The following is a 27,304-nucleotide window of genomic DNA, read 5'->3' as shown; positions in this document are numbered from 1 at the left end:
GCGCAGACGACTGCCGGAAAAACCACAAGAATACGGGTGCTTCTTGCTGGTCTTGTCCTGCCATTTGATGTCCAAAAGTTCAGCAGATTCCCGGCTAATGTCTGTTGTGTCTGACGCCATTGAGTGATCAATATTGTACGACAGTGTTTTGATGAAACGTCGGTAATACCCGGAAGCTGTGAAGCAAGCGGAACCGTCACTTCGAGCTGCGGGGGAAACCACAAAAAAATGGTCCCGTCGATGCGGCCCGGCTGCACAGAACAAAGCGGTGTGATGCGTTGAAATGTCCTTGCGATGTAGCTCTTTAACGATACCACATTCTGTTCATACCTTGACAAAAATCCTCAGCATACTGCAGGATTCAGTTTCAAATCGAAGAGACGAGCATTTTTCAATTTGTCCATGGCTGCGGAAACCATCCCGTCAGTTTTCACAGTGAACTTGATCTCCCACGTAATAGGCAGCTAACAGTGACCCACGCTTGAATCCCTTTGTTTGCTTAGACGGTGCTGTGGTGGGTCACGGTGGAGCCCAGAAACCAGCAACATAAGTACTGATGTGCAACATTACCAGCAATCAGCTATGATGCGCGGCGACATATTTGATAAAGTTTGTACTGAATTCAATCGGGGGAAAATCAAAAATCATGACGGCATTACGGCTCCGAGCAGGCGTTGCCTTGCGGTAGTGATGACGTTGCAGGTCGGCCGGTCGCCGCGGTAGAAGCAACCACGACGCGCATGCGGGAAATTACATTGCATTTCTTATGGTGTTCATTTTTTTTCCATTCATAATTTGAATATGAATCGATGGCATGAAACTGCGAGTTCTCACTTTAAAAGATTAAAACTTGTAGCTCGTTTTACAGCAGAATTCCTACTTTTACTTGATAAAGCAACAGTGTTGATTTGAAGGTAAATTTTACAAATCACATCAACAATATTTTATAAATTAATTTACAAGATAGGATGAATCGAAGTGCAAGTTCAAGGTTCACTTTACAAATATAAAGCAAGAATGCACTCCAACATGACACGTAATGGTACAGTGGTGGAGGCGAATAATAATATGTAAACCTATTGACCATCGTTGAGTCGTGTATAAAGTGGGTGCAGGACTGGTGCCGCCATTTTGATAAGCTACATGTATCTGTGTATCTGGAAGACTGTTTTCTTGTTCGATAGAGCAAAATGTTGCATTGATATAATGTAGTAAGGACTGCCGCTGTGTATAATTTTGGTGGACCTCACTAGCACTGTATAATAAGGAAAGTTACGGTTAGAATGTATTCTTCGTGGTGATTTTAATTCGAAAACGCGGCTGTTGGGCACGCACAGATCAACTTGTGCATGGCCTCTGTGTTGTTCGCGTTCTCAGAGTTGAAATCGAAGTACCATTAATTAATGGTGGGATGAGGCAAGGAAGCAAGACAGTTACTAAGAAACGGATGATTGCGAAATCTCTCAGAGATGAGACATATCTTCGTGAAATTTTGGGATTCCCGGCCGTTGGTAAGTCTCTTTTAAAAATAGGCAGTGGAAAGTCCATCTTTTTAGGGTAGTTGCGAAACTAGACAGCAACGGAACTACTTTTTCCGCTCCCGCCCCTCCCAACGAGCGATCATTCTAGAAGGTGTACGTCTGTCATGACAACATTTGCTAAGAATAGCTCAAACGGGGAATTCGAGGGTTACGAAACTACCGATGAGAAATCCAGAGCACTCGAGGTTTCAAAGAGCAGACTAATTCATATGCAAATTTGGTATAACAAAAGTGTTTTCGCTCAGATTTTGTAATTTGGACCCATTTGGGTCTTTATACAGGGTCAGTGGTTATTTCATTTTGAAATTGGTCAGTATATTTCCTTTTAAAATCGATATAAAAGTTTAAGCCCATCCCAGGACCCAACCTTGCTGGTTTCAAAATGAATTTAACGTTTGAATTTAGCCTTTTTTGAGGGTGGGGGTGTTTTCCTGCTGAGACTAACTCCGGCAACAAATAAAATCCCGGAACTACTTTACGGTCATGTGTGAAATACAATGTATTACAATTTACTAATCTTTCCTAATAAGGTTATGACCACCTGGTGAATTTCCATCCCCTCGGCCGTTTCTCCTCTCGGGAATTTCCAGAGGAGAGAACGTTTTCGCGAAATTGCGCAATACTGATGTTGCAAAATCCGTGCTCAGTATACGTGTGGTTTCTTTATCTACAATCATGCAAAATTCTAAAGAAAATTCTATCTAAAATAAAACCCCATAGCATTGTATCACCAGAAGTAAACTTATGAGAAATATGTAATTAATTTGTGAAAAGACTAGTTGTTAAATACAGAGTTTCTCAGATTGATTTTTTTTTTATACTGAGCTGTTGATTCCCTATAGATTGCAGAAATTCTTGTGGGTTTCTGTTTAACTCCCACTTGCGACGCCTTTTTGCGTTTTCGAATTAATTAACTCAATAATGAAACGAGCCATGAAAGCAAACTATAACGCTGCCGTAAGTACAAAGTGAAATGGCCGTTTTGCTGGAATAACGTCACAGCAGCACAATTTCAGTTCTCTACTTGCCAAACAAGACGAACAGTTTTCAACAAATCATTTGCATTAATCTTCACTTCCCTTTAAAAGATAACTTAAGGCAAGATTAACGTATAACCGTACATCCATATTAATATGTAAGGATCGCTACCAAGGGTTTTCAAAACGCAGTCGAACACGGACAGTGCGGATTTCCAAAAAAAGGTGAACGTCTTTTATTATCTTTCCTCTTTTCTTAAAATCGAAAAGTAGCCCCTCAAAACTATTTTTTTTTTAATTTAGGGGTAAAATCTTCAGAGTACTTTTTTCCAAAGATAAAAATCCAAAGTACCTCTTTTTAAAATTTATTTATTTATTTAATTGCTTTATGTGCGAAACTACTCGTGTCTAACGTACAGGGCCTGGTACAAAGTGCTCTGTTGCTCCTTCGTGGTCAGTTAAAGAGCGCCCTCTTTCGACCTGTTCAGTTCAGTTGTGAAGCGTGAAGTTATAGGGTCCAGTCCACTAATTCAAGCCCCATTGAAAACAGTGTAAAATCAGCACCGTTCAGGGCCCAATAGCATGCACGCCGACATCCCTGAGATTTCTGAAACACAAATGAAATTCTTGTCTGGTCACTTATCTTTCAATTTCTTTTCAATTTTTTGTGGGTTAACCAATTACATTTTTAATTATTCCCACAAAACAAAATCACCCCCCAAAAAGTGATTTTTCCGAAGTCTGATTGCAGCCATTTTTCAAGTGGCAACCCTCAACTTTCTCGGGCACTTAGGACCATTTTTCAACCGTAGTTTTCAGCCCTTCTGCCCTCATATGAAAGCTCAAAGACCCAGGAAGTTGATCCTGGCAACGATTTACACAATCTCACCGTTTTGGGGGCCAAACAATCTGCTTTTTCAAAAGATACTGTGGGGGCACTTTTAATGCTAATGAGCTGGTCAGAAATTCTCACTTGAATTAGTGGTCTGCACCCTTTACACCCGGCACGCGTGCACGAAATGGGGCAGAGGGTAACCCCCCCTCCCAGCAAGTCCAACCCTATCAAAGATATTAGTTCCTATACACACTCTAGCCTATTGTTACTTAATCATCCCCCCTAGATGTCAGAAAAGAATTCCTGAGATACCAGTATAACAATGACACAAGGCGCGGCGGGGTGCTCTGTGTTCCATAGTTTGCATTAAATGTGAACTTTTGCCAGACCTATATCGCTGATGATCCAGAAAGTACAGATCCATGGATGAACAAGAAGTGGACATAAAATGGGCTCTCTTGTGAGAATTCTGATTATGCGCCACATACATGTACATGTAGGCTGCAATACGAGACTGTTTCCACAATTATCTGGGAGTCTGTAGCTGGAGAGGTACCAAGCGCTTGACTACAGAGGGCGCTAGGTCGTTTACTCGGGAGTTTGGTGAGAACAAAAGCGGTTTAAGCCACCGCCCGGACTGGGTAATATTCTTCATAATGTATTCATGTTGGCTTATTGTGGACTACCTAATTTCCAGTCTTCTGGAAAGTCATAAATATAGGCCTATTTTGTAATTGCTTCCAGATTAATGGAAGGGGCAAGTTGAGTTTACCCTGCCCCACTGCATTGCCAATGGATACTGTTCTGTGGTTTGTCGTATTTGTTGTTATCATAAATATTATGGATTTTCGTGGGCGTGTCCACCCTTCGTGGGGAGGGGAGACCTAAACACCATTTTGTTCAACTTTTGCCCCTTCTTTCATATCTACTTCCCCCAGCTGACATGGCTAAACTGCATGAAGGAGCACAACCTTTGGCATGGCTTCTTGGCCAGTGGGAGTCCATTGAAGCCAAAGGAATGTTTCCAACATCTTCCTCCTTCAACTATACAGAAACCCTCAACATCACCCACCTAGGACAGCCAGTACTGAATTTCTAGTGAGTTTAGAGACTGGATGAGTATGGTATGGGGGAATGGTATAAAAGACTGCAATGGGTGCTGCTTAATGTGTCTACAGAGTTTTAAAATAGAAGTTTAATCATTATGTTGGCATAGGTTTCAGATGATTAGTTGCTGTAATTAGCTTCACCTTGTGCATTGTGGAAGACGTACAAGGGGCTGGAACTTGGAAGGTTCCATTTTACAAGTTGAATTGACAGTGACGCTCTCTCCCCTTTTTGATTATCTCATTTGTGGGTGTGGCAATTTGGAAGGGGGTATTACCAAGAGTTTAAGGGACAAAGCCTTGGTTATTATTATTAACTTTGAATCACGTGACCTTTGTTTTCAGCTCAGAAACTTGGATGGAAGGTGTCCCAAAGCACATCGAGAGTGGTTTTATAAGGATGAACCCAGGCACAACAAGGGTAGCCTACATGTGTGCCCAGAATGCTGGTAGGTGCCCCACCACCTCCAAACATTCCTCATTAGCCCCTCCCCCCTCAGACCAAAGACTGAGTAACTATTTCTGTTGGCTGTTTTTAGGCATTGTGGAGATTGAAGAAGGAGAGCTTGATGGAACTTCTGTTGAGTTAACCGAGCCTTCGCTGCTGAGAATGACTTTTGCCAAGGAGGAAGGGGCTACAGGTGTAAGGCACCTTGGTTCTATCAAAACACTGCCTTCATGATAGCTCTTTGTTTATAGAAGATTTGTAAAATTCTGGGAATCCAAATTTGTCGAGTGAGGCTTTTTTATGATCAAATCAGAGTAAATGTGCTCATTTGTCTGTGGTTGATTTTGTTTAATGCATCTTTGATTTCCCGATTGCAGCTCAAAAGGACATTCCGTCTGAAGTCAGACGGCCACTTGGAGCAGATTGTCTACATGACCACTCCAAAGACGCCATTTTCCAAGCATTTGCATGTCACGTACAAGAAGAAGGATACCTAAGGTGGCCTTGAGGGAAGGAACGACTTGGTAACTGGCCGCAATGCTGAAATTGAATGGAGGATGCATGGAATTTGTCCATTATTCATGTCTTGGATCTCAATATACATGTACACTGGTACCCATCTTGTCATGAATGATGAGACGCACAGTTACATGTGAGAACCAGTAATCTGCCAAAGTGTGTGGTGCCCTCAACCAGCATGCTCGAGCCCAATAAATATGTGCACAAGTTACTTGCCTCAAACGTTCATTGCTTTCAATCTCAAAAATGCACAAATTATGTACAGCTGACGTACAGTGAAAGTATGAGAGTGTAAGAAGTCTAAGAAGCCAGGTATGCATGATAAAAACTTTTGTATTCACAACTCAGATAATAAAAGAAATTTTATTCTGTCCTGTCCTTTGTTGTATTCCTGCTGACTTGTGCATTGGAACACTAATCTGGCATCTTTTTCCACATGAGAGGCGCATTACAGCAGTCTTCCGGGACTCTGACCAGCATGGACCAATTGTGGCTTCTATTACCGATAGGATCCTGAATAAAAACTTATTTTAGTTGATTTCTCTTTTTCAGTCGAAGGAAAAACAATTTTATCCGAAGAAAGTGGGTACCACATAATAAATTATTTGCTGTAGTTCTAGGTTGAAGTCAATGTCTCAAGTCTGTAAAACCGCTCTTCAAGAATCTAGTTGGTGTGAGCATGTGTTTGTGTAGAAGTCTGTTTTGTGTCAAACTGTTGTTCTGTAACCAGAAATACAATTATAACCTTATGAACTTGGAATTTAACAATATACCCAGGCACTGCATGTAAACAGATTGATAGCAACATAATGCATTGGCTCTCTGATCAGGTTGCCATTATGCCCCTTTTACTCATCAAAAAGTGGAGAAAAATATTGCATTTGAGTAGAGAACTGAAATAACATTATTTGACACTTCTTGATTTGTGGCATTAAAATGGTATTCCAAAGTAGCAGAATGATTATATGTTGGAAAATTTCTGAAGTTCAAGTAACTCTGAAAAGACGTGTTTTGCATGAAAAAAATGTTTTGAACAAGTATTTTATGGGCGATATAAACTATAATTCATGTACATGTACTTAAATCTTTCTAACAAAATGTTATTTCTATTTATGGGAAGTCAGGTTGGCGTAGTGGGTTGTTTTTTTCCTCGCCTTGCATCTTAGATTCCCGGCTTGGTCCACATGTGGATTGGGTTTTCGGTCCCTACCTGATTCCGTGGGTTTTACCCAGAATATTCCTTTGGGGTTTTCCTCCCACCTCTTAAACTGTAACTGCTTCTCATTTTCTCCTCGGTCTTTACAGGTTTCTTCAGGCTACAGTGCCTAGGGCACTTTTGAGGAATTCTTGGAGTCATTACCAGAAATGAATAATAATAACATCAAATTGGTTGTCTCCTCTTTATTGTAATGGTATCAGGTGCGATGCACATGTAAACAAAAATTAGAATAAAACAAAAAACCTTAAACGGTCCATTTCATTGCCCTGTGGTTTTAATAACGCCTACTGTTGAACAAAATTTAAACCAATTAACCGTTTGGCCAAGTCGATGGTGACAGGTTTTGCAGTCTCCAAACAGAATTCACGCGATAAATTTTGTACAGCAAACCCTTATAGAGGGCGCTATTTCTTTCTGAAGGCTTAGAAAGTTCAGAGACCTGCCAAAGTTCCACTTTCGGGTACGGCTGCAGCCTGCAGGTGTTTATTGCCGTAGCTAGTTTCCGAAGTCAGTCAGTGGTGAAGGACGCTGGGACTGGAACAACTGTTCGGTTTTTCTGTCATCTTGAATTTTTTTCAGCCCAGGAAGTTATTAATGAGGTAAACCCATTGCAGCAATTATGCCCAATATCACTGGAGCGGTCATATGTTCGCTCGCTTGAGTGGCTGTGAGCTTGGCCGAGGCTGCAGCGGGTCGGAAGGCGCTTGTGCAACAGAAACGCCAGGGTACGGGGGATTTCAAATTTTATTCCATACTACAAGTAGATGAAAACACGTTTGGAGAACACGTTACTGGTCCATGTAGTATATTTTAATAGTATGTGGACTCAGAGGTCAAACAAGAAACCGAACTTGTACTAGATCTTCCCCTAGCAAAGACAATTGTTTATACAATCGTGACTAGCGACCGGGGGGGGGGAGATCTTTTCTCCGTAATCGCGTCAAGCAAAAGTGAAAGACAAAACACATAGAATTACTTTGTCACGGTAGCACTGGTAGCTAGGCAGAGCATGCGGGTCGGGTAAAAACACTTCACCATGAAAGTCTCACACTTTTGCCCCTCTCAACTCCCAGCCAACATCTATCATTCCTGACAATGGCTCGTCTGCATGAAGGACTTCGACCCTTGGCCTGGCTTCTTGGCGAATGGGAGTCCATCCAAGCCAAAGGAATGTATCCCACATCTGCCTCCTTTGACTACACAACCACCTTGAAAATCACCCACCTAGGGCAGCCAGTACTTAATTTCTAGTGAGTTGAGAGACTGTTGTGTCATTAGGGGAGATAGTGGTTGATTGGATATCATAATCATGCATGATTCCTATAAAACTTAAATCTGAAACCTCCCCCAGTGTGTGGGTCCACCTCTCCCAATGAAAGTGCCACCGGAATAAAACATATAAAAGTTTTAGACATGTCTTCTACTGCTGAATTCAGCTTGTTTTTGAGCATCTCTTTTGTGGGCGTGGTCACCAGAATTCTGATGGTTCACGTGGTACGCAAGGGCATTATGCCGTTGCACAGAGCCTTGTTAGACTTGTTTTGTTATTTTCATTCAGCTCGGAGTCCTGGTTGGGAGGCATCGCAAAGCATGTTGAGTGCGGCTTCATCAGAATGGACCCAGCCACCAAGAAAGTTGCCTACATGTGTGCCCAGGATCTTGGCGAGTGCTAATGCTCATTGCTCTATCCAATATGGGTGCAGGGAAAACGTTGTAAGCCAGGGGTTACTTACTTGCTGTAGGAATGAAGGTGAAAAGAAAGTAACCAGGGGATGAGGTTGGCAAGTGCCCTCCCCCCCATTTCAAACTTCCCCTTCATTCTCCTCCCACATGAAATGAAGTGAAATGAAAACTCCCCTGTCCATTTACAGGTTTTGTGGAGATTGAGGAGGGCGAGTTGAAAGGGACCTCAATTGAGTTTAAGGACGATTCGCTGCTATCCACGAGCCTTCCTAATACGCCAAGCACAACTGGAGTGAGTACAAGACCTGACACACAACCCTGCCAAAAGCTGCAAGGGCAACTGGTGTACAAAGTCTATTGAATTAGGCAGACAGCATCAGCCAAAAGAAATTGCCCTTGTGTAAACAATGGGAGGTGGCTTGACTCCCTGAATGGTGCCCACTGATGGATCTAGCTACCTCTCCACCTTTCATGGGGACAGATAAAAAACAGATTGTGACAGTTTTTGCTCGTTCCGAATTTACTAGCCCACATTTTTACACATATCTTTAATACTGATGAACAAGTTTTTGCCGTTCCTTCCCAAATACTAGGTGCTGTGGAAATACGGCATCAGATGGGTCCAAGGGGTGTCAGATATTGCAAACCTTGCCTTAGGTGGATAGCAACCTTGGATATCCAGGCTGTTAGGCCTTTGAGCTCATAGGCCTGTTGGCATCTTGGAGCACAGAGCAATCAATTAACTTTAACATATGATGCCCAAGTGATGCGTCTGGTTAGGTCTCACCGAAGCACCCTAGAGGATTTGGTTGAACTAATTAAAATTGAGTGTCCCTGTGGCTGTGTAGATTGCTGTACCAGTCTTGCCTAATCTTTATTCATCACTAAATCTTGTTGCAGCTCAGAAGGGCTTTCTGTTTGAAGCCAGGAGGTATCTTGGAGCAGATCGTCCTCATGTCCACTCCCAAGACACCGTTCGCCCAGCACTTGTACATCACTTACAAGAACAAGGGAACTTCTCATTTGTAGTTCCATGTCAAGGACTGGGACTTGGAAACATGCTTACAGGAGCTCAAATGGGACACAGACAACAGTAGACCAGTCACATGGGCCGGTATTTCAAGAGTTTTCCTAAGTTGTGAGATTTCTCTCATAATAAAAAGTCATCTCCAACACTGCTTCTAAGTTTGTATGCCAAATAAATTTTGACAAGTGTTGCCATGATTCAAAATAAATGTGAAAGTGAATGCGTATTTATTCAGGGATAGGGATCTTAAAGTGAATTTATTGGGATAAATGTAAATGCCTGAAATAATGACTAAAACAAACTGAAAGGAATATTTTTTGGAAAGAAATGTGTTAACAGATTGATAGAACATTCAAAATATTTGAGAAGTTTTCACTGAGAAAAGTATTTTTTTATTTACGCGTCATTTTCTCCAGTACAGAAACTCACGAAAAAACCCAGAGCTGACGGCAGTTAGCACAATTAAGTGAAGGGCTGAAATGTCAGTCACTGCAATTTAAATCACTAAGTAGTCTGTCTTTTTGTATAATGATCTAGGATCATAATGTGTAATAGGTTCTGCACTACAAGTGTATTTCCCAGCTTTAAGCTTTGTAAATCTTGTATTCAAAGAGGTTAATCTGAATGATATTTTTTGTACCAAGGATATGCTTTAACTCTGCAAAAGATGTAAACAAATTGTTATGAACATAATAAACTGCATTTTGGGTATAATTCTAACTAAACTTTCGTGTTATGCTTAATAGACAGGCAAGTTTCCTATGTGAGATACAAAACATGCACATACAATATCTTAAATTGTCTTTTGTTCATTCATGGTGCTCTTTTTTTCACCTGATATTTTGTTATTAAAGGCTCTGAGTTTGTTAATGTTTAAAATTAATCATCTTTCAGAAAAATTGGTTGCACTCAAAGTCTATTTGATTGACTAAACCACTTTTGGCCAAGTTGCCTGCAAGACCACCACTTGCGCAGACCTATCACAACCGTTTGTCTTAACTACCTGACACCACAGCTGAGAACTCAGAAGACCTTCTTGGTGCGGTTGTAGGCCATGGGACTTCGCAGCATGGGCTCCTTAGCTTTGTAAACTTCGTTGAAGTCCAGCCTGACCGCCAGGAGTCGCAGGCTGTCGTCCGAGTGACCGGTCAGCATCACCAGGAAGCGTTGAACCATATCCTGTCAAGCATAAAATCTGCAATTATTACACCGAATGGCTTTTGCTTGGGGGATGAGAATTTATGTACACAAACAGTGTTGCTGAATATGTACAAAGGATCTTTAAAACCAGTGAACACAAATACAGATATCTGCTGTACCTGAAAAGATTTCCTTAGGACCTTCAGCTGGGCCCGGCTGGTTGGAATGAACTCCCGAAGGAACTTGGCCCGGCGTCTCTTCTGGTCCTGCTCAGCCTGTGCTGTCAGTCCCCACTCACCCTTCCGACAACACGGGACACCAGACAAGCATCACAAAATATTGGAATACATGAAGGGCAAGACGGTAAGAGATTAAAGGGTAAATGGTCCATCTGGCTGACCTCATTGAACGTAGCAAACCAGCCGGACCTGGCACTTTCTGCAAGATGCTCACCCATGATGAATGTTCATGGCAAGACCACTGTTCAATCCCCACTCAGGCTAACGGGAGGGTAGCCACTTATCTCACTCCATGGGCCTTTCAGGAATATCTCTTGAGTTCCCCCCTGGAACCCGGAATTCATGCCAAGGACGTTCTAGAGCCTTTTCAAATTCTCCACGATTGAAGGAAGCAATGGGTCAACTCTTACTGTAAATTTCACAGTGCAAGAGGCCCAATGGGCAGTAACGTCCTCATTTCAGCAAAATCGTCCTAAGCATCAGGGTTGACGGCCAGTTAAGGATTAGGGCTGATGACCCACCTGTTCTGTCCTTTCTTGGATGGCCTGCTTGTCGGCCTCTCTCTGCCTGAGTTCCTCACAGCTATCATTGTATAGGGATTCCTGCACTTCCTGGTACTGGATGATCAGGTCAAAGATTGCTCGCAGCTGGGTCAGTAAGGGCTGTCAGAGGCACACAGATTGTAATCTTGTCAAGGGTGGGGAGGGGGAACTTTCACCAAATGAAGCACCAGATGTCTGAGACAGTTATGAACCATGGAACTAATTTTGGAATCCAGAATCAAATTTATGCTATAGCCAGGGCTTTTGAGGTTAGGTTTGAACTCTCAGATGTATTTCTATTTTTAAAGGAGTGGCTTCAAAGAATTGAAACCAACTCAGAAAAATACCAATCCAAACTGTTTTCTTGAGAGGCAGTGGTTTTCAGCTTCTGCCATTAGAACACCACTTCAATTATCTGTAGTCCTGAACAAAGATGACAGCTCAGACTTGGCCTACAGAGTGAACATAACTCAGACTTCTAGCAACGTTACCTGCGACTCCTCATCGAGCAGGGAGCCTTTGATGATGGCATCCAGGAAGACTTCGTGGGCGGCAATGATGTGGTCCATGTCCTCCGCCTCCGTCACTTTCTTCCAGAGTTCATCCCAAGAGCAGGCCATCACCTATAGTAGACCAACAGAAAAGCATGATAGCAGCATGACACAGGTCTTCTGCAACCCAATAGGTTCTGATGGGTTCTGATTTGCAGAAAGATCATCTGGCATCAAACGTTGATATTTGTCAGAAACAAAAATGATGGAATTCTCAACAGAGGAAGTTCATTTAGTTTACAGAATGCCAATAAACCAGTGCAAAGCTGGACAGTTCCAACAGTACCCTGATGTCTTGGGTTCATGTCTTGTTGGAATCAAAGTTTTCTGGAGTGGATAACAGCACAATGAATGAGAAACAAAAGAGGACTGATGTTTTTGAACCTCAAAGTTGATGTAGTACTGCATCTGGTTGACAAAGTGGACCATCTCTGCCGTCAAGATGTGACACTGATGGAAAATGGGCGCCAGCTCTGTGGGGAATGTCAACAACACGGGCAAACAGTTATGCAGTCATCTGCCAACACACAAACTCACAGAACCTCAGCCAATATTTCAGGATACCTCAGTCTTGCCGACTGGCAATCTGACTACATTTTAGTTTTTGATTTAATTGCTTGTCTAAATTTTGATGACCTAGTGAAGGGCCCTCATTTGGCTTCTGTGAATAAGTAACTTTGTGGCAATTGCAAGTTTGTCAGTGTACTTTGTACAAACCGGGCACGGTGACTGTTTTGATCGGCTTCCCTGCATTTAGCAAGTGCCCTGACTTGGACCCGGTGACTGGGCCAACAGCGCTCTCAACGTCCCCGTGCACAGACCCTATCCACGTGGCTCACCCGTGATGGCCTCCAGCTTGCGGGTGCTGCCCGTTGTGTCGCGCCAGACCCGGGCCAGTACGTACTCCATGCGCTTGGCCCGCCAGAGGAAGTTGAAGACACGCAGGTACAGGATCTTGCACTGCGGCGTGAAGACGGTGCTGATGGGACCGTCTACGTGGTAGTCCAGGCTGAACACATCCCAGCCAGTATCCCCATGGGACAACTAGAGCAAAGGTCAGAAGTCAAAGTTCACAAGTTTGCATTCTTTCAACTGAATAGTTTGGCCAGTTGTGGGTGGCGGTGTGACAGATGAATAAAGTTTAGCAAAAATATCCTCTGTATTACTTTCGACAGTCACAATATCCTCCAATACAAAGTTTCCAGATTCGGATGGTCTGATTTCAAACAAAAGTCTGAAATTTCCAATGCTTGTGCTCCAACAAATTACCTCCAGAAGCCGCACATCCACCCTGTTGAGAATCTCAGCATCATCATACTGTGCGTTGGTAGCTCGAACAGCAGTCTCTAACATACCCGTCAGATTGTGTAGGTAGAGTTGGTTCGCCTGTTTAGACAAGTCACTCCTGAAAAATAGGACACCATTTCAAACTTTGTAAGAGTTTCAACGCCCACTTACAGAAATTCCCAAACATTGTTAGGTTCCTCTATGAAAAGTCCATGGAATATTCTGCAGCTACAATGAGAATAGTCCCAACTGAAGGAAAACCAATTTTTTTTTACACTTTTGGTGAAGTCCACTTACTCCAGCAGATCCATGAGATGCTGGATGAAGTCTCCCTGACCGAGCAGTAAGTATCTCCTCATTGCCTGGTGACATCCAAACGACAAAATCAGACCAGATAATCAAACATAATAGCCCAATGTACCGATGACGTCTCACCGTGTTTACTGCAGTGCATGGTGGGAAAGAATGGGGGCCGTTGTAGGAGAAACAGCGCACGTACAAGTTACATTTAATCACAAAAAAAGTGAATGGCACAATCTTACCATTCCAGTTATGGAGGATAATTTCCCTGAAATATTCAGAACTGACCGTTACACAAAACAACTGCTATTCCAAAATGAAAGTGGGTAATTCCAGAAATTAGAGGTCCATTTCTTTCGTGTCCCTGTCACATCTGACATATGATTTTGTAAGTTCAGAACACATTTTCCTGTTTTCAAGAGTGATAGATTAAAGTAAATTACCTGCCAAACAAACAATGATAGTTTGAGATCAAGTCTGGTGATATTTCCTTGTCAAATAACAAAGGTTAGAGGTAACAGGGGCACAAAAATGTCACATTTTGGGCCCCTACTTTCCAGAATTACCCAGGTACAAGTAATGACAGTGTATAGCAGTGTATACACCAATGACCCCCATTCTACCCCACCAATGCACTGCGATAAACACTGTGATACATCATCACTACACAGGGCTGCTGGAATCAAACTCAACATCCCAAAATGACAAAACAGATACAGAAATGGAAAAGGAAATGAGCAAAATACAATGAACATCAAGAGGGGGACATACCTTGAGGTGATCCAGGAACTTGAAATTAGTGTAGAGTACGTAGAGCAGTCTCTTACTGGTATCGCGGTAAGCGGAGTCAATCACCTGCTGGAAGGAGGCGTCTAGATCTTGCTCCAAGAGCATCTCAGCTGAGGAGGATATACCAGACAAAATAGTCAAAAGAGATGTTCCGTGAATGGCATCCACTTTAATTGTTCTTGCTCAAGGAATAGAAGTTCTGAAAGGGTTCTATTATTGTTTGGATATTCCTTGGTTCTGCAAATCAGCATTATGACTATTCCTTCTTTTGTAAGTATTTTAACAAGTATTTTGTTTCTTAATACTTAATGATTAACTTTCTGTGACTCAATAAAGCGTGGCATTTCAATGGTCTAGAAACATGACATTCTTTCTCAAATGCTCCAAATTTTTAAAAAGAAATGTCTCTATGAGCTGTTTGGAGTAATTTGACTTCAACTCACTGTCTTGGTATTTATTCTTTGTCACTGAATCACTGTCTCCTCTGCCCTTGATGGGACTGTTGTCAAGGCAAACCTGACGAAGGAAGTTGATGGACTTGCCAATCAGAAGAATCTGTCAAATCAGGAAAAAAGAGGAAAAATGTTGAGAGAATAATCAAAAATATGACAAGTCCATACTCATCTTTTGAAATGCAATTTGGTGGAACGAGAACACCAGCTTTTGTTTGTTTACTATTTTGGGAGGCATGATAGTCTTCCATTGTATTTACTTTTCTGGCCTGTTCCATGGTTATGAAGGAGGGGATCATGGATTTCCGGAGGGAGTACTTGTCATGCCAAAGTCGGTCTTCTTTTACCAGGGGGTCCGAGGCAACAAAGAACTAAGAAAATAAGAGAAATATGGAAATATTAAGTTAAAATACAGAAAATGTTCAAACACTAAACCGAGATTTCAAACACATCATTACAAATCTTTTACAAGTAACCATTTCATACATTTGGAGCAATCAGTCTTACAATCGTAGAAAAATGGAGAACAACCTTGGTACAGGACATTTACCTCATGAAACTTGTCATCCAAGTCCCCGTCCTCAATCCAGCGGTCCAGCATGGTCTTGATCGGGAAGGCTACCAGCTTCAAGATGTGCTTCATGACACACTTGACTGACGGGTCGCCGTGGAGTGTGTAGGAGTGAACAGCTGAAGCCAGAGCCCCGCCTTTCTTATCTACAATGATGAGAAGAGAACTCGTGAGAAGTGGAAAAGGCAAAAGCTTGTGTGGGGCTGTTGTTAAAAGTTTTTTTCTCTGTCTCAAACTCCATGATCAGTTTGGAATGTTTACTGTCATAATGGAGGCAAATAAACAGATGTTAACCTCTTGCCTTATTCAGACAGAGTGATATTTTCGCTCTGAGAAAAAAGGAGCCGTAACAGGTCTAAACTTAACTGAAAATGCACAATTGTCCAAAGCAAGTGTGTGCAGTAGCCAAATGTCAAAATAAAAACTGGACTATACAAAATCAGATATTTCATTTCACCTTTGCAGCCGTCAACGAGAATGGCGAGATACTTCATCCTGTGGATGGGGTCATAGGTCCAGACCTTTAACCTAATCAAGGTCAGGTCGGTGTTCGGATCACTGAGCCCGGGATCCTGCTCTTGCTGTTGTTGCTGAAAGCAAAATGTTTAAGCGATTTGACAGTTGACAATTTCTGGACAAGATCACTGCTGCCCAGTAAAAGATATGGAGTTTTAAGGCATCTTATGTTCAGTAGAGTGGTTGGTTTTAACTTTCTGAGAGCAAATGGCAGCAAATGTTAGGCTTCCATGCATAATTAGGAAACAAACGGATAAGAAATTAGGACACATGGAAGAGAAAATGATATTTTACCTGAGCCTCCAGTACTGCCAACAAACGATAGTACTCGGTCAACTCCTGCTGCAAGGCTGCACAGAAACTCTGTGGAAATCAGATTGACAGAGGAGTATATTACCGAGATGAAGTTCAATTTTGTCAAATCTAGCACAGAAATAATTTCTACTTAGACTGTGGCCAGGCGGTTGCTCTTTACCTGTCCCACAATGCCCATGGCGTTGTCTCGGCTGCGTGAGTCGATGTATTTCCGCACCCTCAGGAACAGCCAGCCTAGCTCGGCCAGTTTGTGGACCAGATCCCTGGTTGGCTTGGAGACACCAGCCTTCATAACAGGGCAACAAAACAGAGCAGGTTATTTGCTTTTTGAGGGGAAAAATAGCTCTGCAGTTGACCAAAGAGTTTACCAATGCTAGGGCTTATCCAACTGCACTGTGTAAATTACATTATGTATAAATGCACAAATACTGAAAAGAGAAGGCACTGTAGTGTTAAATGTTAGTGCCTTGGTTTTCAGAATACCTAATTACATGTTCTCTAACAATCTGGAACTTGTTCTCTCAACTTATTCCCAACCAAGAGGCTTAAAATCTATTTCCAAGGATGGATTTGCACCGGGGCGATGTTAATTTTGGATTTTTGCCCTGCTAAAATCCTTCCTTGGAAATAGCTGTTCGTGGTACCTGCTGCTACATCTGACTCAAACCAGCCAGCTGAAACCGGCAAGCTCGGTGGTCGAGTGCTTAATATGTCTGCACTTGCATGCAGGAAGTCATGGGTTCGAATCCCACCCGAGTACGCTTGTGGTTTTTCATAGGCCTTCGGGGGGCAAACACTGAGTATATAATACATGTTGGGCAGAGCAAAAATCCAAAATTGAGGCTTAGAATCTTTACAGCTTTACAGACATGGACAGCAACTAACAGATACGTCAAGGATTTATACCATCTATCAAGGTGCTATTTAGTCAGTCATGGTCACTGACCTGGTGGTCAACACAGAATGCATCTTCTGCTGGATGGTATCGAATGTACTGACCATCTACCCCTTGAAAGACATAGATCAGATCCCTCACCAGGGAGGCTTCGGGGACCTCGGAGGCAGCTATGGAAGGACAAATACAAAGACATGACAGACTAGATGCCATATCTGATCTACTCTTCAATCAAAACTAATGAAAACTGTAGATCAGTATGAAACAAGACCAAAAAAACCACTAAAGAATGCCCCTAGCCAATGCAAACTAATTTAAACTTTTGTGATTACACAAATATTTTCCCTTATTTTTAACTCCCTGACTTTAGTAATTATAACTGAATGTATGGGCTGACTCACTGACAAATATAACTTCAACAAACTGAGCATTTAACTAAAAATTGCAAGCTTGCGATATTAATTAAGCGGAACTCTATTTGTAAATTTGTAAAGGACTGATAGCTGCGCTTATAGTATTCAACACAGCAAAAGACCAGGAAAGACCAAGGTTTCTTTCAGTAAACATCAAAATACAAGTAACTGTGATGAGCAGACTTTCATTTTATTCGCTGAAGACACGTATCTTTGGAAAATGGACATTGGCAAAACTGAACACATTGTCATGGAAACAGGTGCCTTTGAGAAATAGACATTGACAAAACTGAGCACATTATCATGGCAACAGGTGCCTTTGAGAAATGGACATTGGCAAACTTGAACACATTATCATGGAAATGGGAGGGGGGGTTACACAAATACCAGGCAAGTTTCTTACTGTTATCTGTTGTATCTCTGGCACTTTGTGCAAAGGTCACTGCAGGGGTCATCCTGGCCTGACGGTGAGCTGGTGGGACCGTGTAGGTCTGATGCTTGGCGCTGTCGCCAATCAGCATGCGGGCGAGGCGCGCGCTGACTGCCTGTGTGTCACCAGCTGGGGTGTACATGTCTCTGGGAGTATTGAAGTTACTGTGGATGTGAGCCGTAAACAAAGTAGACATTTCTGAAAGCCTCGGTATTATGTCAAATGCCTTTTTTATTCAAAATGAAAGTCCATTTACCTTGTCAACGACACAGTCTGCCCATGACCAGATATACTGCTCAGGGTACTTCCTGTCAGTGAAAAATAAAACAAAGCGTCAGAACAATAACCAGATATAAACAATAAAGATTGACTCTTCAAAGAGTCTGTATTTTTCATGCCATTGACATAATAACTTGTAGTTGACGACACACAATAACTTTACTACAGTGCTGGGCTTAATAAAGGTGCGTGTCACCTACAGCCAGAAAGTTGAACTTTTTCAGTCAGCAACTCCAAAAAATTTTTTCTTCAAGTATCAAAACCTAGAGACTACTGTAGAAAGGGAGCTAAAATTTATAGAAATCATTTTGTGCATTGAGGGACTACATGTTTATTAATTTTCATTTAACCCCTTGACGCCAGGACTTTTTTCTGAAAGCCGACTCGAAGAATTCAAGCCTCGCTTGACCACGAGGGCCACCTGCCAAACTGCAAATTCTCAGTTTGTGGCCTTGTGTGCTGTGCTACTGGTGATTATGATGCAAATTCGGCCTTTTCACTTCTAGGCAATACACAAAGGCCAATCACCATATATACAAGAGCCAGGGTCTGCCTTCTTTCACTGTGTTCGCTCAAGCGTGGGCCGAGAATAATAGCTGAAAAGCAAGCTGAGGGATCTCAATTTTTACAGGGGCTCTTACCGCTTCCCGGTGAGAAGGGGTTAAAACCAATCATTGGAAAAGCAGACTCCGGGACAGAATTATCCTATTGTGCTTACCTATTCCACTACTGTGCGATCGCTCTTGCATCATGCTGAGGGTGTGGTCAGGGGGTGTTGGCTGACGACTCATCGGTCTTGACTCAAACGGCGTGGAGGTCGCCATGCGGGGCAACCCTCCACCAAATATGGCTGCCCCTTCAGCCACCTGACAAGAGTTAGGTGATTTCAGAATGGGGAACACAAAAAGACTCTGGTCAAGATTTCTTCAGTGAATACCTTGGTCTGGGCTGGACTTGTTTGCTGGCAGTAGAGACCTTAACTTGGACAATGTGAGGACACTGACAGAGAGCTACAAACTGCACAAGGGTATTATGTAACAGGTACCAACAGAATGCAATGGTCAGGTGAACCTGTTTTTGGTCACGGCTGACGAGATGCAAGAAGACAATGATCAGTTTGGCTTAAAATCCTGAATATTGGAAAATAACTCCATCCAAGAGAAATCACAAGACAACTGAAAAAACAAACCCACCCTACTTCTTGCCGATTTTTTGTCATTGCTAAGTGACATGAGGAGGTACATAACGGCCCATCGATTCTGGAGCAAATTCTGCAATACAAAAGAAAGAAACAAGAGACATGATTGCATCTTTTGATTGAAAATACTTACTCCAAAGACTTATCTGCACTCACGTTGTATACTCATCTGCACTCACGTTGTATACTCATCTGCACTCATGTTGTATACTCATCTGCACTCACGTTGTATACTCAGGTCCGTGACAACATTAACCCTAACCCTCCTCAATCCTTCACCCGTTGGAGGACTGAGGAGGGTTAGGGTTAATACACAATCATTTCCCTGCACAAATGTTTGTGATTTGCTCTTCTGAGAGTTCCTTCTTTGCTTTCAGGGTTGACACAAAAGAACTACAGCAATCTAATTCGTATTAAAAATGGCCCTAAAAGAAAGTAACTGAACAATGTCCCCCTACCTGAGACTGAAGTTTCCTGCAGAGCTCTGCAAATCGGGCAGCATCAGCCTCTCTTCCTTGTCTGGCCACTGCAAGAAAAACAATGTTTTTCTTGGAAGTGGTTGAAATCATCAGCAGTCGTGATATGTCAAAGAAAAATGCTCATGAAAACTTCAATTTAAGGACACATTTTAGGACGGTACTTGGAACTTTTATCATGTGCATTTCACGCAATTTGAAGAGGGGGAACATATTTTGTTATGCTTACATTTTCTTTGAATTCGCTGAGACACCTGAAACTCATCTCCTTCGACTGATGGGGTAAAATTGCTACAAACAAAACAAATGAATCTCAGTAGAGAAAACAGTGCTGTCTATCTTTATAAAGACTATGTTAAGAGGCTTATGCCCTACTCAGCAATATCATATGAGTTTGAAATTGGGTATATCACCATATTTTCTTAGATTTGAGTGTATAATTTAATTGATTTGATTGTCTTCTATTTACCTGCTAATTACTCGGAGGGCATACTGGTATTGTGCAGTAACATCTTCATCTGAAACAGGAGAAATTAAATACAAATTATTAGCAAATCCTAAGCGGTTGAATGCGTAATATAAATAGTGTCACATGTCTGAATGGCACACTAGTTTAGCTAAATTGCAGAACACCCCGCCACCTTGCATGGTCAACCTCGTAGCCGGCTATGAGGTCAAATTGTCACACCGATCTCATGGGGATTTTCACCCCGTACCCAGGGGTCTATTTTTGGAGTGGTGGGGTATTCTGCAATTACTCCATTATTTCTTTCCCTCTTTCTCCCAAGACCAGGATAGACTGGCCTTCAAGTCACTGGCAAATATCAGTTTTTGTCAATTTTAAGGCCATTTATTCCTTCAAAATCCCAACTTTTATGCAAACACTGGAACAGACAGTGGTGGTGCATACACTTTCCTGTCAGGCCACAATGTGCAGCTCTGGGAGCTGGCAAGTCATTGAATGTCTGACATAAAAATACTACACTCTTAGGCTAGGTTTGAGCTGGTTATAACATCTCCAATTACTATGAGAAACACTCTACTTACCTTTTGGTTTTGCCAGCATATGCCTGACCAGCTTCAGGAGCAGTGTTTGGGGATTGCTGGGGCCTGAGGCACCCGACGCCATGGTGACATGAAGATCAAGTCTGTAAGTGACTCAAGAAATCTTAAATGACAACACCACAAACTGCAACATGCAGCTGACGAATTGACAAATGGTGCTTGATTTACTGACATGGCATCCGTACCAAGATAAAACAGTATAGTGGAACTGGATGGTCACAAATGAAAAAGCTGAAAACAGCTAGCAAATAGCTCAAATCTAATTTAAAAGGTTCCGACAGAGCAGGTGTACAAAACAACTTTTATTGTGAGTAAAAATCTGAACAAAAGCCGAAAGTAGCCTAGTATTACTATTATTAATTTTTAGGGCCTAAAATTTAACGTCATAGCTATTTTTATGGTAAACGTAATGCAAGTTCAAATTCTATATTTACAGTTGTGCAAAATCATCATTGTATTCTGTATAAGGTTTTTCCCAATACTACTGTGGCACTGCGATAGCACAGCCATTACGCAGATTGCTGTGTAATGCGCATATATTAGGTTCGATCCCAATTCCCATTGAAATTTTTCTCTTTTTTTTCCTTCTTCATAATCTCTATTTTCTCAATCAGATTGCATGTTTACTTTCCATACAAGTTTTCTTTTCCTTTTTGCTAGATTCATACTCCTGCAAGATTGTTTTTAAATAAATTCTGAGATCATGGCCTACATGAGACTGAATGAAAGAAGATCAACAAGCAGTAGAAATAGAAAGCAATTACCTTATTCTCTCCTGTTACGTTAGTCAATGATTTTGATTTCATTTTTAAAATCAGTTAACTTAGTGTCGGAATTACACGTCCTTTCGCTAAAGTCTCATGCCAAGGTGATGCCAAGAAAGTAAAGTAAACCTACATTTTACACAGGAAATTACCGGAGATTCGACTATTTCTGAAATAAGGTTACCGAACAAAATCTATAAACATAAACCGAAGAACTATGATTCTAATAAAAATGAACTAAATACCGTGAGAATTCGAGGGAAAGTCGTCCGAAAGTCGCACAGTGATCAAATCCTGATTTCTTTTTGGCGCCATGTGTTTGTTTGTTAGATTAAGGTCAAATGTCTCCAGTGTGCCCGGCCATGTTGTGCTAGATCACGGGCCACTTAACATATTCAGCGTATACAAACAGTAACGTAGTGATGGCCCCGTATCATGTACATGTACGCATATACCGAACATACACATTGTATACACAGAATAATATGTCGATATACGGTAACGTAACAGCACAAGAAAGTGACCGGCAATTTTTCCAGCAACGAAGTCGAAGGTAAGAGAGTGAACCGCAACTTCCTCGATTCTCTTCCGGAATCTAAGCTCAAATTCGTTGCAAAATGATGACACACAGTGGATAAAGGACTAGGTGCCGGCTAAATCAACCAAGATGGCATCTGGCCTGAGGAAAATCACAAATACGCTTGTAAGTAACTTCTCCTTGTCATGCTTGTCGATCTAATTTGTTGGCGAAGTGGTGTGTATTGTCGTACCGTAGAGCTGGTTGTACACACGGAGATCTCTGGTGCGCGGCCGCCCACCCCGGCCCAATGTGATTTTGTACTATCCCGTGCGCGCTAAATATATTTCTGTTGTCACCTGAATTTTTTTCATAAAGTGTAGGGCCAAGTTTCCAACTATCCATGCAAACTGTCACACTTAATCACAAGTTCAGATGAGGAAACAGTGGCTATTTTTTACAAAAGCTGTAGCATTTTTTGGGGGTGAATTAAGGCCATGTTTTCTTCAGATGCCCGTTCTACATGTAGGCCTGAGTACCAACTGCAGTGATTGATGATGATATTTTTCTTTTAAGTTTCAACTATTTTCCATTAAATTTCGCGGAAAAAATGTTGCATCCTGACTCCACCTCAGCAGTTGTGTACAAAGTCTATGGGGAGTGAAGAGAATGTTCTGAGTGCACTGTATTACCCAACAACATCGGTAAATGTTTCTCAGTCCAGAATTCGTGTCTTTCCAGCATTTCTGTAATGACTGACTTTTATTGAGATGATATATGATGAGGAAAGTGGAGTCAGGACTGAAAAAACAAAGTTCCTTCTTGGCTCTGGAGGATTTGTTTTACAATTTGGTTCAGTGGACAGTTGATACATTTGCAACATTTGCTGTCATAAAATAATACTGGATCTGTTTGTGTGATGCAATATATTTTGCTCTTTTAAATTTAAAGTTACGTGTAACAAATTCAAACTTAAGCTACACAAATAAATGACTCAAAATTGCTTTTTTTCATTTTTTAGCTGTGCAGACAGGATGACATTCCAGAAAACCGAACCATTTTTGTTAACCACAAGCCCCCGCCAACTGATGATGTTTACTTCCAACAAAAATTTCCAGACAACCAAATCATCTCATCAAAGGTAAAATGACATTATTCATTGTGGAACTGTGAGAATTGTTTCAGTCATAATGATAATCTTTGTATTATAGGCTCTGTGAGAACAGTTCATTACACATTTAACGTGAGCTGAACTAGTTTGGCAGTTTTATATTCAGATTCCCTGTAATTCTGTAAAGTACATTTCCTGGTTGTACATTTTTTTGATTAATTTCAGGAGAGTACAGCTGTCCCACTGTATTTAACCTGGGGACACATGTCCACATTTCTTTGAAGTACAAGGAATGAGCCATTGATTTACTGCATAGTAAGAGTTGTAAATTCAGAAAACAGTGCTAAGTGGCCCACTACATCGAGTTATCAACCGGTAGTCAGAAAATGGACCTGACCAAATTACCAGAAGCTAGAAATGAATCTTGTCAACAACCTTCCACTGAAGTTCCTGTTGTGTGATAGAACACGCTGTTTCAAATGCATACAGATGGACATTAGTTAAATCATCACTCAAATCTATGCTTGTGACGTGGTTTCAAATGCATATGGATGGACATTAGTTGAATGATACTTTATGCTTGTGATTTGCTTCCTGCCAGAAACCTTTTTCCACTTCAATGTGCTCTTGGATAGTAGAATTGCTTTACTGTGTGATGAGCTGAAAATGTGGTTTGCCTTTTTTGCCTTGAGATTGGTTTAATGAGTTTTTACTTGAAGTTTTTACTTGAAGTTAACTTCACATATTGGGAGAAATTAAACTCGTACTTTATTTGTATGCTTGTAGCCAGAGCTGTATAGTGTCAGCTTTAGATTTTGGAAACAAAATGGCTTCCATTATGCGTACAGTAGAGCATGCAGCTATCATATACCAACTGCCCGTGTGCACTGCACTGGAGCATGCATCAGCCATTTCGTTTCCATCAATGATGACCCACATGTCACAACTTTCTTTACTCGTCTCTGCTTTGTTCTATTCTGGAATTTGTTCATATTTATGTTAACAGTTGACATTCTGAAGAACCCTCAGAAAAGAAGTTGTATCTTTCATAAGAGTCTTCTCACAAATAATTTCATTGCTTTCTTTTACAGTATACTATCATTACATTTCTACCGAAGAATCTCTTTGAGCAATTCAGAAGAATAGCCAACTTCTATTTTCTCCTTGTTGCTATCTTACAGGTAAGGGTCATGTTTCGAATATCCGCCAAATCAAAACTTATCCCAAACAAATATCATTTTATTTTCCAAGCAGTGCACAGAACAGCATTCGCAGAGGACAGAAAGTGAAACAATATTGATTCTCTATTAATTGAATCACCATATGCAAGATTACCTCTGCGGGTTGACGTTCGATTATTGTGTCCAATTCTGTTTTTAATTTACACACTCTCTTCCTGTAACCATGGTAATCCTTCATTTTACATGTACATACATGTACCGGTATAGTACAAATTAACATTCCTTTAATATTTTATACGGTGCTTTCAAACCTGTAATTAGTTCAGCCTTGCTCTAATAAAGTGAAACAAAACTGTGCTCATTCAGCGTCAGACAGCAAGTAATAAAATGCAAACCACACACGGGCTGCTCATTGCAAATTGGACATCATTAGTTTATTGATTCCACTCGTCACGTGATAAGGTAAAGTATATTAGCTTGCACTCATCATGCCTTCAGACATCATTTGCTTGCGCTTCGCCCATGCATACATGTATGAGGAGCTAGTGTTAACTTACACCTGTCATTACCTAATTAATCAACAGGGATGATTAGCGTTTGTAGCGGTGGAATAATAGGGGGCAGGGCTTGATTTGCCCACCCATGTGTTACTGTTACAACAAAGATATAATATACATCTAAATCTTAAAAGTGCTAATTAACTCTGATATAGCAGATAGGCTTCAGTCCCCTGTGGAGCTATGGGTGAGGGGGGGTTTGAGCATCTTGAGCTATTTTGGGATAAATTCTGCTCTGACACACCCTTCCTAAGCAACACATCCTGCTTGTGTCACTGCTTTCTACCGGTAGGGTGCAGTTTCTGGTTTCCTCGTTTTCCCATGTTGCCAGTGGACCGTATTCACGGCAATTTCAATTGTATTCCCTAACATGGTGTATTTTTATTTTTTTGAAAACGTTAAATTCAAAGAACAGACTATATTGTACGATTTCATTCCGACCCCCCCCAATCACCTGGTACCACCCCTTTATGGGTATTAAATTGATACTGTGCATTCAGGAATATGACTGAAATTGGGTACGCTGCGAATGCGGTCTATTCAACAAGATAAAAACTGAAAAGAATTTTAGTTTTAAAATGGCTGTCCATTTCATTGTGCAGTGTAGAGTGCTGGCCATTTCCCTAGGGTTGTTGTCCCTTACTTGTCGACAGAAAGTTCACTAAAGGGACAGCCAATACACTTGAGGAAACAAACATTTCTTGATCACTTATGGGTAATTTTTGATTTGAATTTAGATTAGTTTTTGACCTTTACTTTTGTACTCAATGTACTTTACCACCATGCTTAGACTGGTTTGTACGCTAGCGTGGTATAATATTCTGTGATTAAAGTAATCCCTAACCCCCTGGGAAGAATGTAATATCATATTGAAATCGGAAGATTGAGATCTGTTGGGGTCAAAGTAATTTTTCTGTGAGCCATCCCTGTATGAGAACACATGAGGCTCCTTATGGTATGACATGAGAGAAAATCACTCAACTTGTGATGGTCCCTGGCAACAGTTGCTAGGTGGTTGTCTATCGGCACAAAGACTTTGACCTCTGCACATCATCCCCGCCTGGCTGGTTAAGGCAGAATATTGGCAGATGAGTTTTAAGATAGCGTTATCAAAATACTGGTTGGGTGTTGATTCCCAGTGTAAATTGTTGTCCTTGTGTAAATGCTGATCAGCCATTCGGTTCAGTTGCTGTTCGTATGCATGCCTTGTTTTTCAAGACAAATGCTGGCAACATATTTGAACAGTTATTTTCTACTATGTAAAGAAAAGGATATTGTGATTTATGGGTTGATCTGTACTGCAGATCAGCCAAGAACTCCATGTACATGTACATGTATTGTATACACACTACCTATAAATCTGTGTATACATGTAAACATTGCGTTCTTGACCTCTGCTTTGTTGTTCACAAAATGTTGACGGACACCATATAGTACTGTGTGGCCAGCATGCTGTCTACTTACTTTGAGGTCAATCGTTTTATTATCATTCATTCATGTAAGAATTGTGGCACCATTATCCAGCTATGCCCACTTGGGTATGTGTAAACTATAATACCTAAATGACATAGAAGATCAGATAAGGGGCCATTTTTGACGGACAGATGGCCCTGCAGCAATGCCATTCGCACATATCATGAAGTAAATTTACAGAGGCTTCATTCATAACCAAGAAATGACTGCAGATTTCTTAGTAGGTAAAATTTGTCATGGCAAGAAAAGTATCACATACATGTACATGCTGTTTACTTCTCTCTTTGGGTGTACCAGGTATCTCACTTTTGTCACTTGACTGTATCCCTAGTCCAGATTATCTTCATCATCTAACAACCTAATCAAAATTTGAAATGGCAGAGCGTCCTCTGAACATTTGTTCCAACTACATGTAAATCCTGAGACTGCTTTTGTGTATAGCCCAGTAAGACTTTCACAACACAGTGCTGCCTTGCTCTATGGTAACACTTGTAGCTACATGCAGTTCACCAGAATGCTTGCTTGGGAGGGATTACTATGATCATGCTTCAGTGCCCACTTGGGTTATCTTCGGAATAGCAATCTAGGCTGGTTTACTTTCTGCAAGTCTTGCGGATTAAGGACTACATTCATGAGATAATAAAAAAATGGATGGAGGGATGAAGATATCTTCCTTTTTTAGTAGTCGAATATTTAGATGTGGTTGTTTAATAGGCCTACTCTAATTTTCATTGACTTCTTGTCATTAGGACAGAAAGGAAAATTTGGATTTTTGTGTTTTTTTGGGGGGGGATGGATGCTCGGAGTATTTCTGTAGTAGTGTGTGATATTGACAACCGCATTGGTTTTAAGCTTTATGATGTGCTGTTTATCATTTTTTGTGTCAAG

The 27,304-nt window shown here is 41.3% G+C and overlaps 4 protein-coding genes across 13 annotated transcripts in view; 3 read left to right on the top strand and 1 right to left on the bottom strand.

The window, feature by feature from the left end:
* The first annotated feature begins 1,094 nt into the window (after positions 1–1,094).
* LOC110981666 (peroxynitrite isomerase THAP4-like) lies at positions 1,095–9,762 on the top strand. Of its 3 annotated transcripts, none has more exons than XM_087145352.1 (5): positions 1,095–1,277; positions 7,719–7,895; positions 8,204–8,307; positions 8,517–8,620; positions 9,229–9,762. In XM_087145352.1, the coding sequence occupies exons 2-5, from the start codon at positions 7,741–7,743 to the stop codon at positions 9,355–9,357; spliced, it is 492 nt and encodes a 163-aa protein (XP_087001478.1). In that variant the 5' UTR covers positions 1,095–1,277; positions 7,719–7,740; the 3' UTR covers positions 9,358–9,762. The 3 variants fall into 3 exon arrangements, with proteins under 3 accessions (XP_087001478.1, XP_022095126.2, XP_022095128.2); XM_022239434.2 differs by lacking the exon at positions 1,095–1,277 and adding an exon at positions 6,961–7,370; XM_022239436.2 differs by lacking the exon at positions 1,095–1,277 and adding an exon at positions 6,962–7,244.
* LOC110981667 (peroxynitrite isomerase THAP4-like) lies at positions 1,277–6,504 on the top strand. Of its 2 annotated transcripts, none has more exons than XM_022239439.2 (5): positions 1,277–1,511; positions 4,292–4,451; positions 4,805–4,908; positions 4,999–5,102; positions 5,285–6,504. In XM_022239439.2, the coding sequence occupies exons 1-5, from the start codon at positions 1,412–1,414 to the stop codon at positions 5,402–5,404; spliced, it is 588 nt and encodes a 195-aa protein (XP_022095131.2). In that variant the 5' UTR covers positions 1,277–1,411; the 3' UTR covers positions 5,405–6,504. The 2 variants fall into 2 exon arrangements, with proteins under 2 accessions (XP_022095131.2, XP_022095132.2); XM_022239440.2 differs by lacking the exon at positions 1,277–1,511 and adding an exon at positions 3,494–3,994.
* tubgcp3 (tubulin gamma complex associated protein 3) lies at positions 9,716–21,971 on the bottom strand. Its single transcript, XM_022239433.2, has 25 exons — positions 21,823–21,971; positions 20,796–20,896; positions 20,218–20,266; positions 19,978–20,039; positions 19,731–19,798; positions 19,268–19,345; positions 18,793–18,940; positions 18,052–18,103; positions 17,769–17,959; positions 17,004–17,122; positions 16,218–16,343; positions 16,037–16,105; positions 15,684–15,816; positions 15,206–15,372; positions 14,916–15,026; positions 14,647–14,758; positions 14,186–14,313; positions 13,412–13,476; positions 13,097–13,232; positions 12,667–12,871; positions 12,212–12,300; positions 11,768–11,899; positions 11,256–11,396; positions 10,675–10,794; positions 9,716–10,534 (listed from the first exon to the last, which is right to left on the bottom strand). The coding sequence occupies exons 2-25, from the start codon at positions 20,875–20,877 to the stop codon at positions 10,379–10,381; spliced, it is 2,739 nt and encodes a 912-aa protein (XP_022095125.2). The 5' UTR covers positions 20,878–20,896; positions 21,823–21,971; the 3' UTR covers positions 9,716–10,378.
* Positions 21,972–22,051: 80 nt separating this feature from the next.
* LOC110981664 (phospholipid-transporting ATPase IF-like) overlaps positions 22,052–27,304 on the top strand; it is a 32,323-nt gene continuing 27,070 nt past the window's right edge. For 3 of the 7 annotated variants that reach the window (XM_022239430.2, XM_022239432.2, XM_022239426.2), the window contains exons 1-3: positions 22,054–22,280; positions 23,116–23,235; positions 24,297–24,386. In XM_022239430.2, coding sequence (XP_022095122.2) covers positions 22,245–22,280; positions 23,116–23,235; positions 24,297–24,386 — 246 coding nt within the window. In that variant the 5' untranslated portion in view covers positions 22,054–22,244. Of the gene's footprint in view, positions 22,281–23,115; positions 23,236–24,296; positions 24,387–27,304 lie in introns of all 7 variants that reach the window. The other 4 variants (XM_022239422.2, XM_087145344.1, XM_087145343.1 and 1 more) reach the window with 3 other exon arrangements.

Source organism: Acanthaster planci, linkage group LG14 (genome assembly GCF_054643075.1).
Source record: "Acanthaster planci isolate LZ-2023a linkage group LG14, COTS_SCS, whole genome shotgun sequence".
NCBI lineage: Eukaryota > Metazoa > Echinodermata > Asteroidea > Valvatida > Acanthasteridae > Acanthaster > Acanthaster planci.
This window is presented reverse-complemented; position numbering and strand designations above follow the sequence as displayed.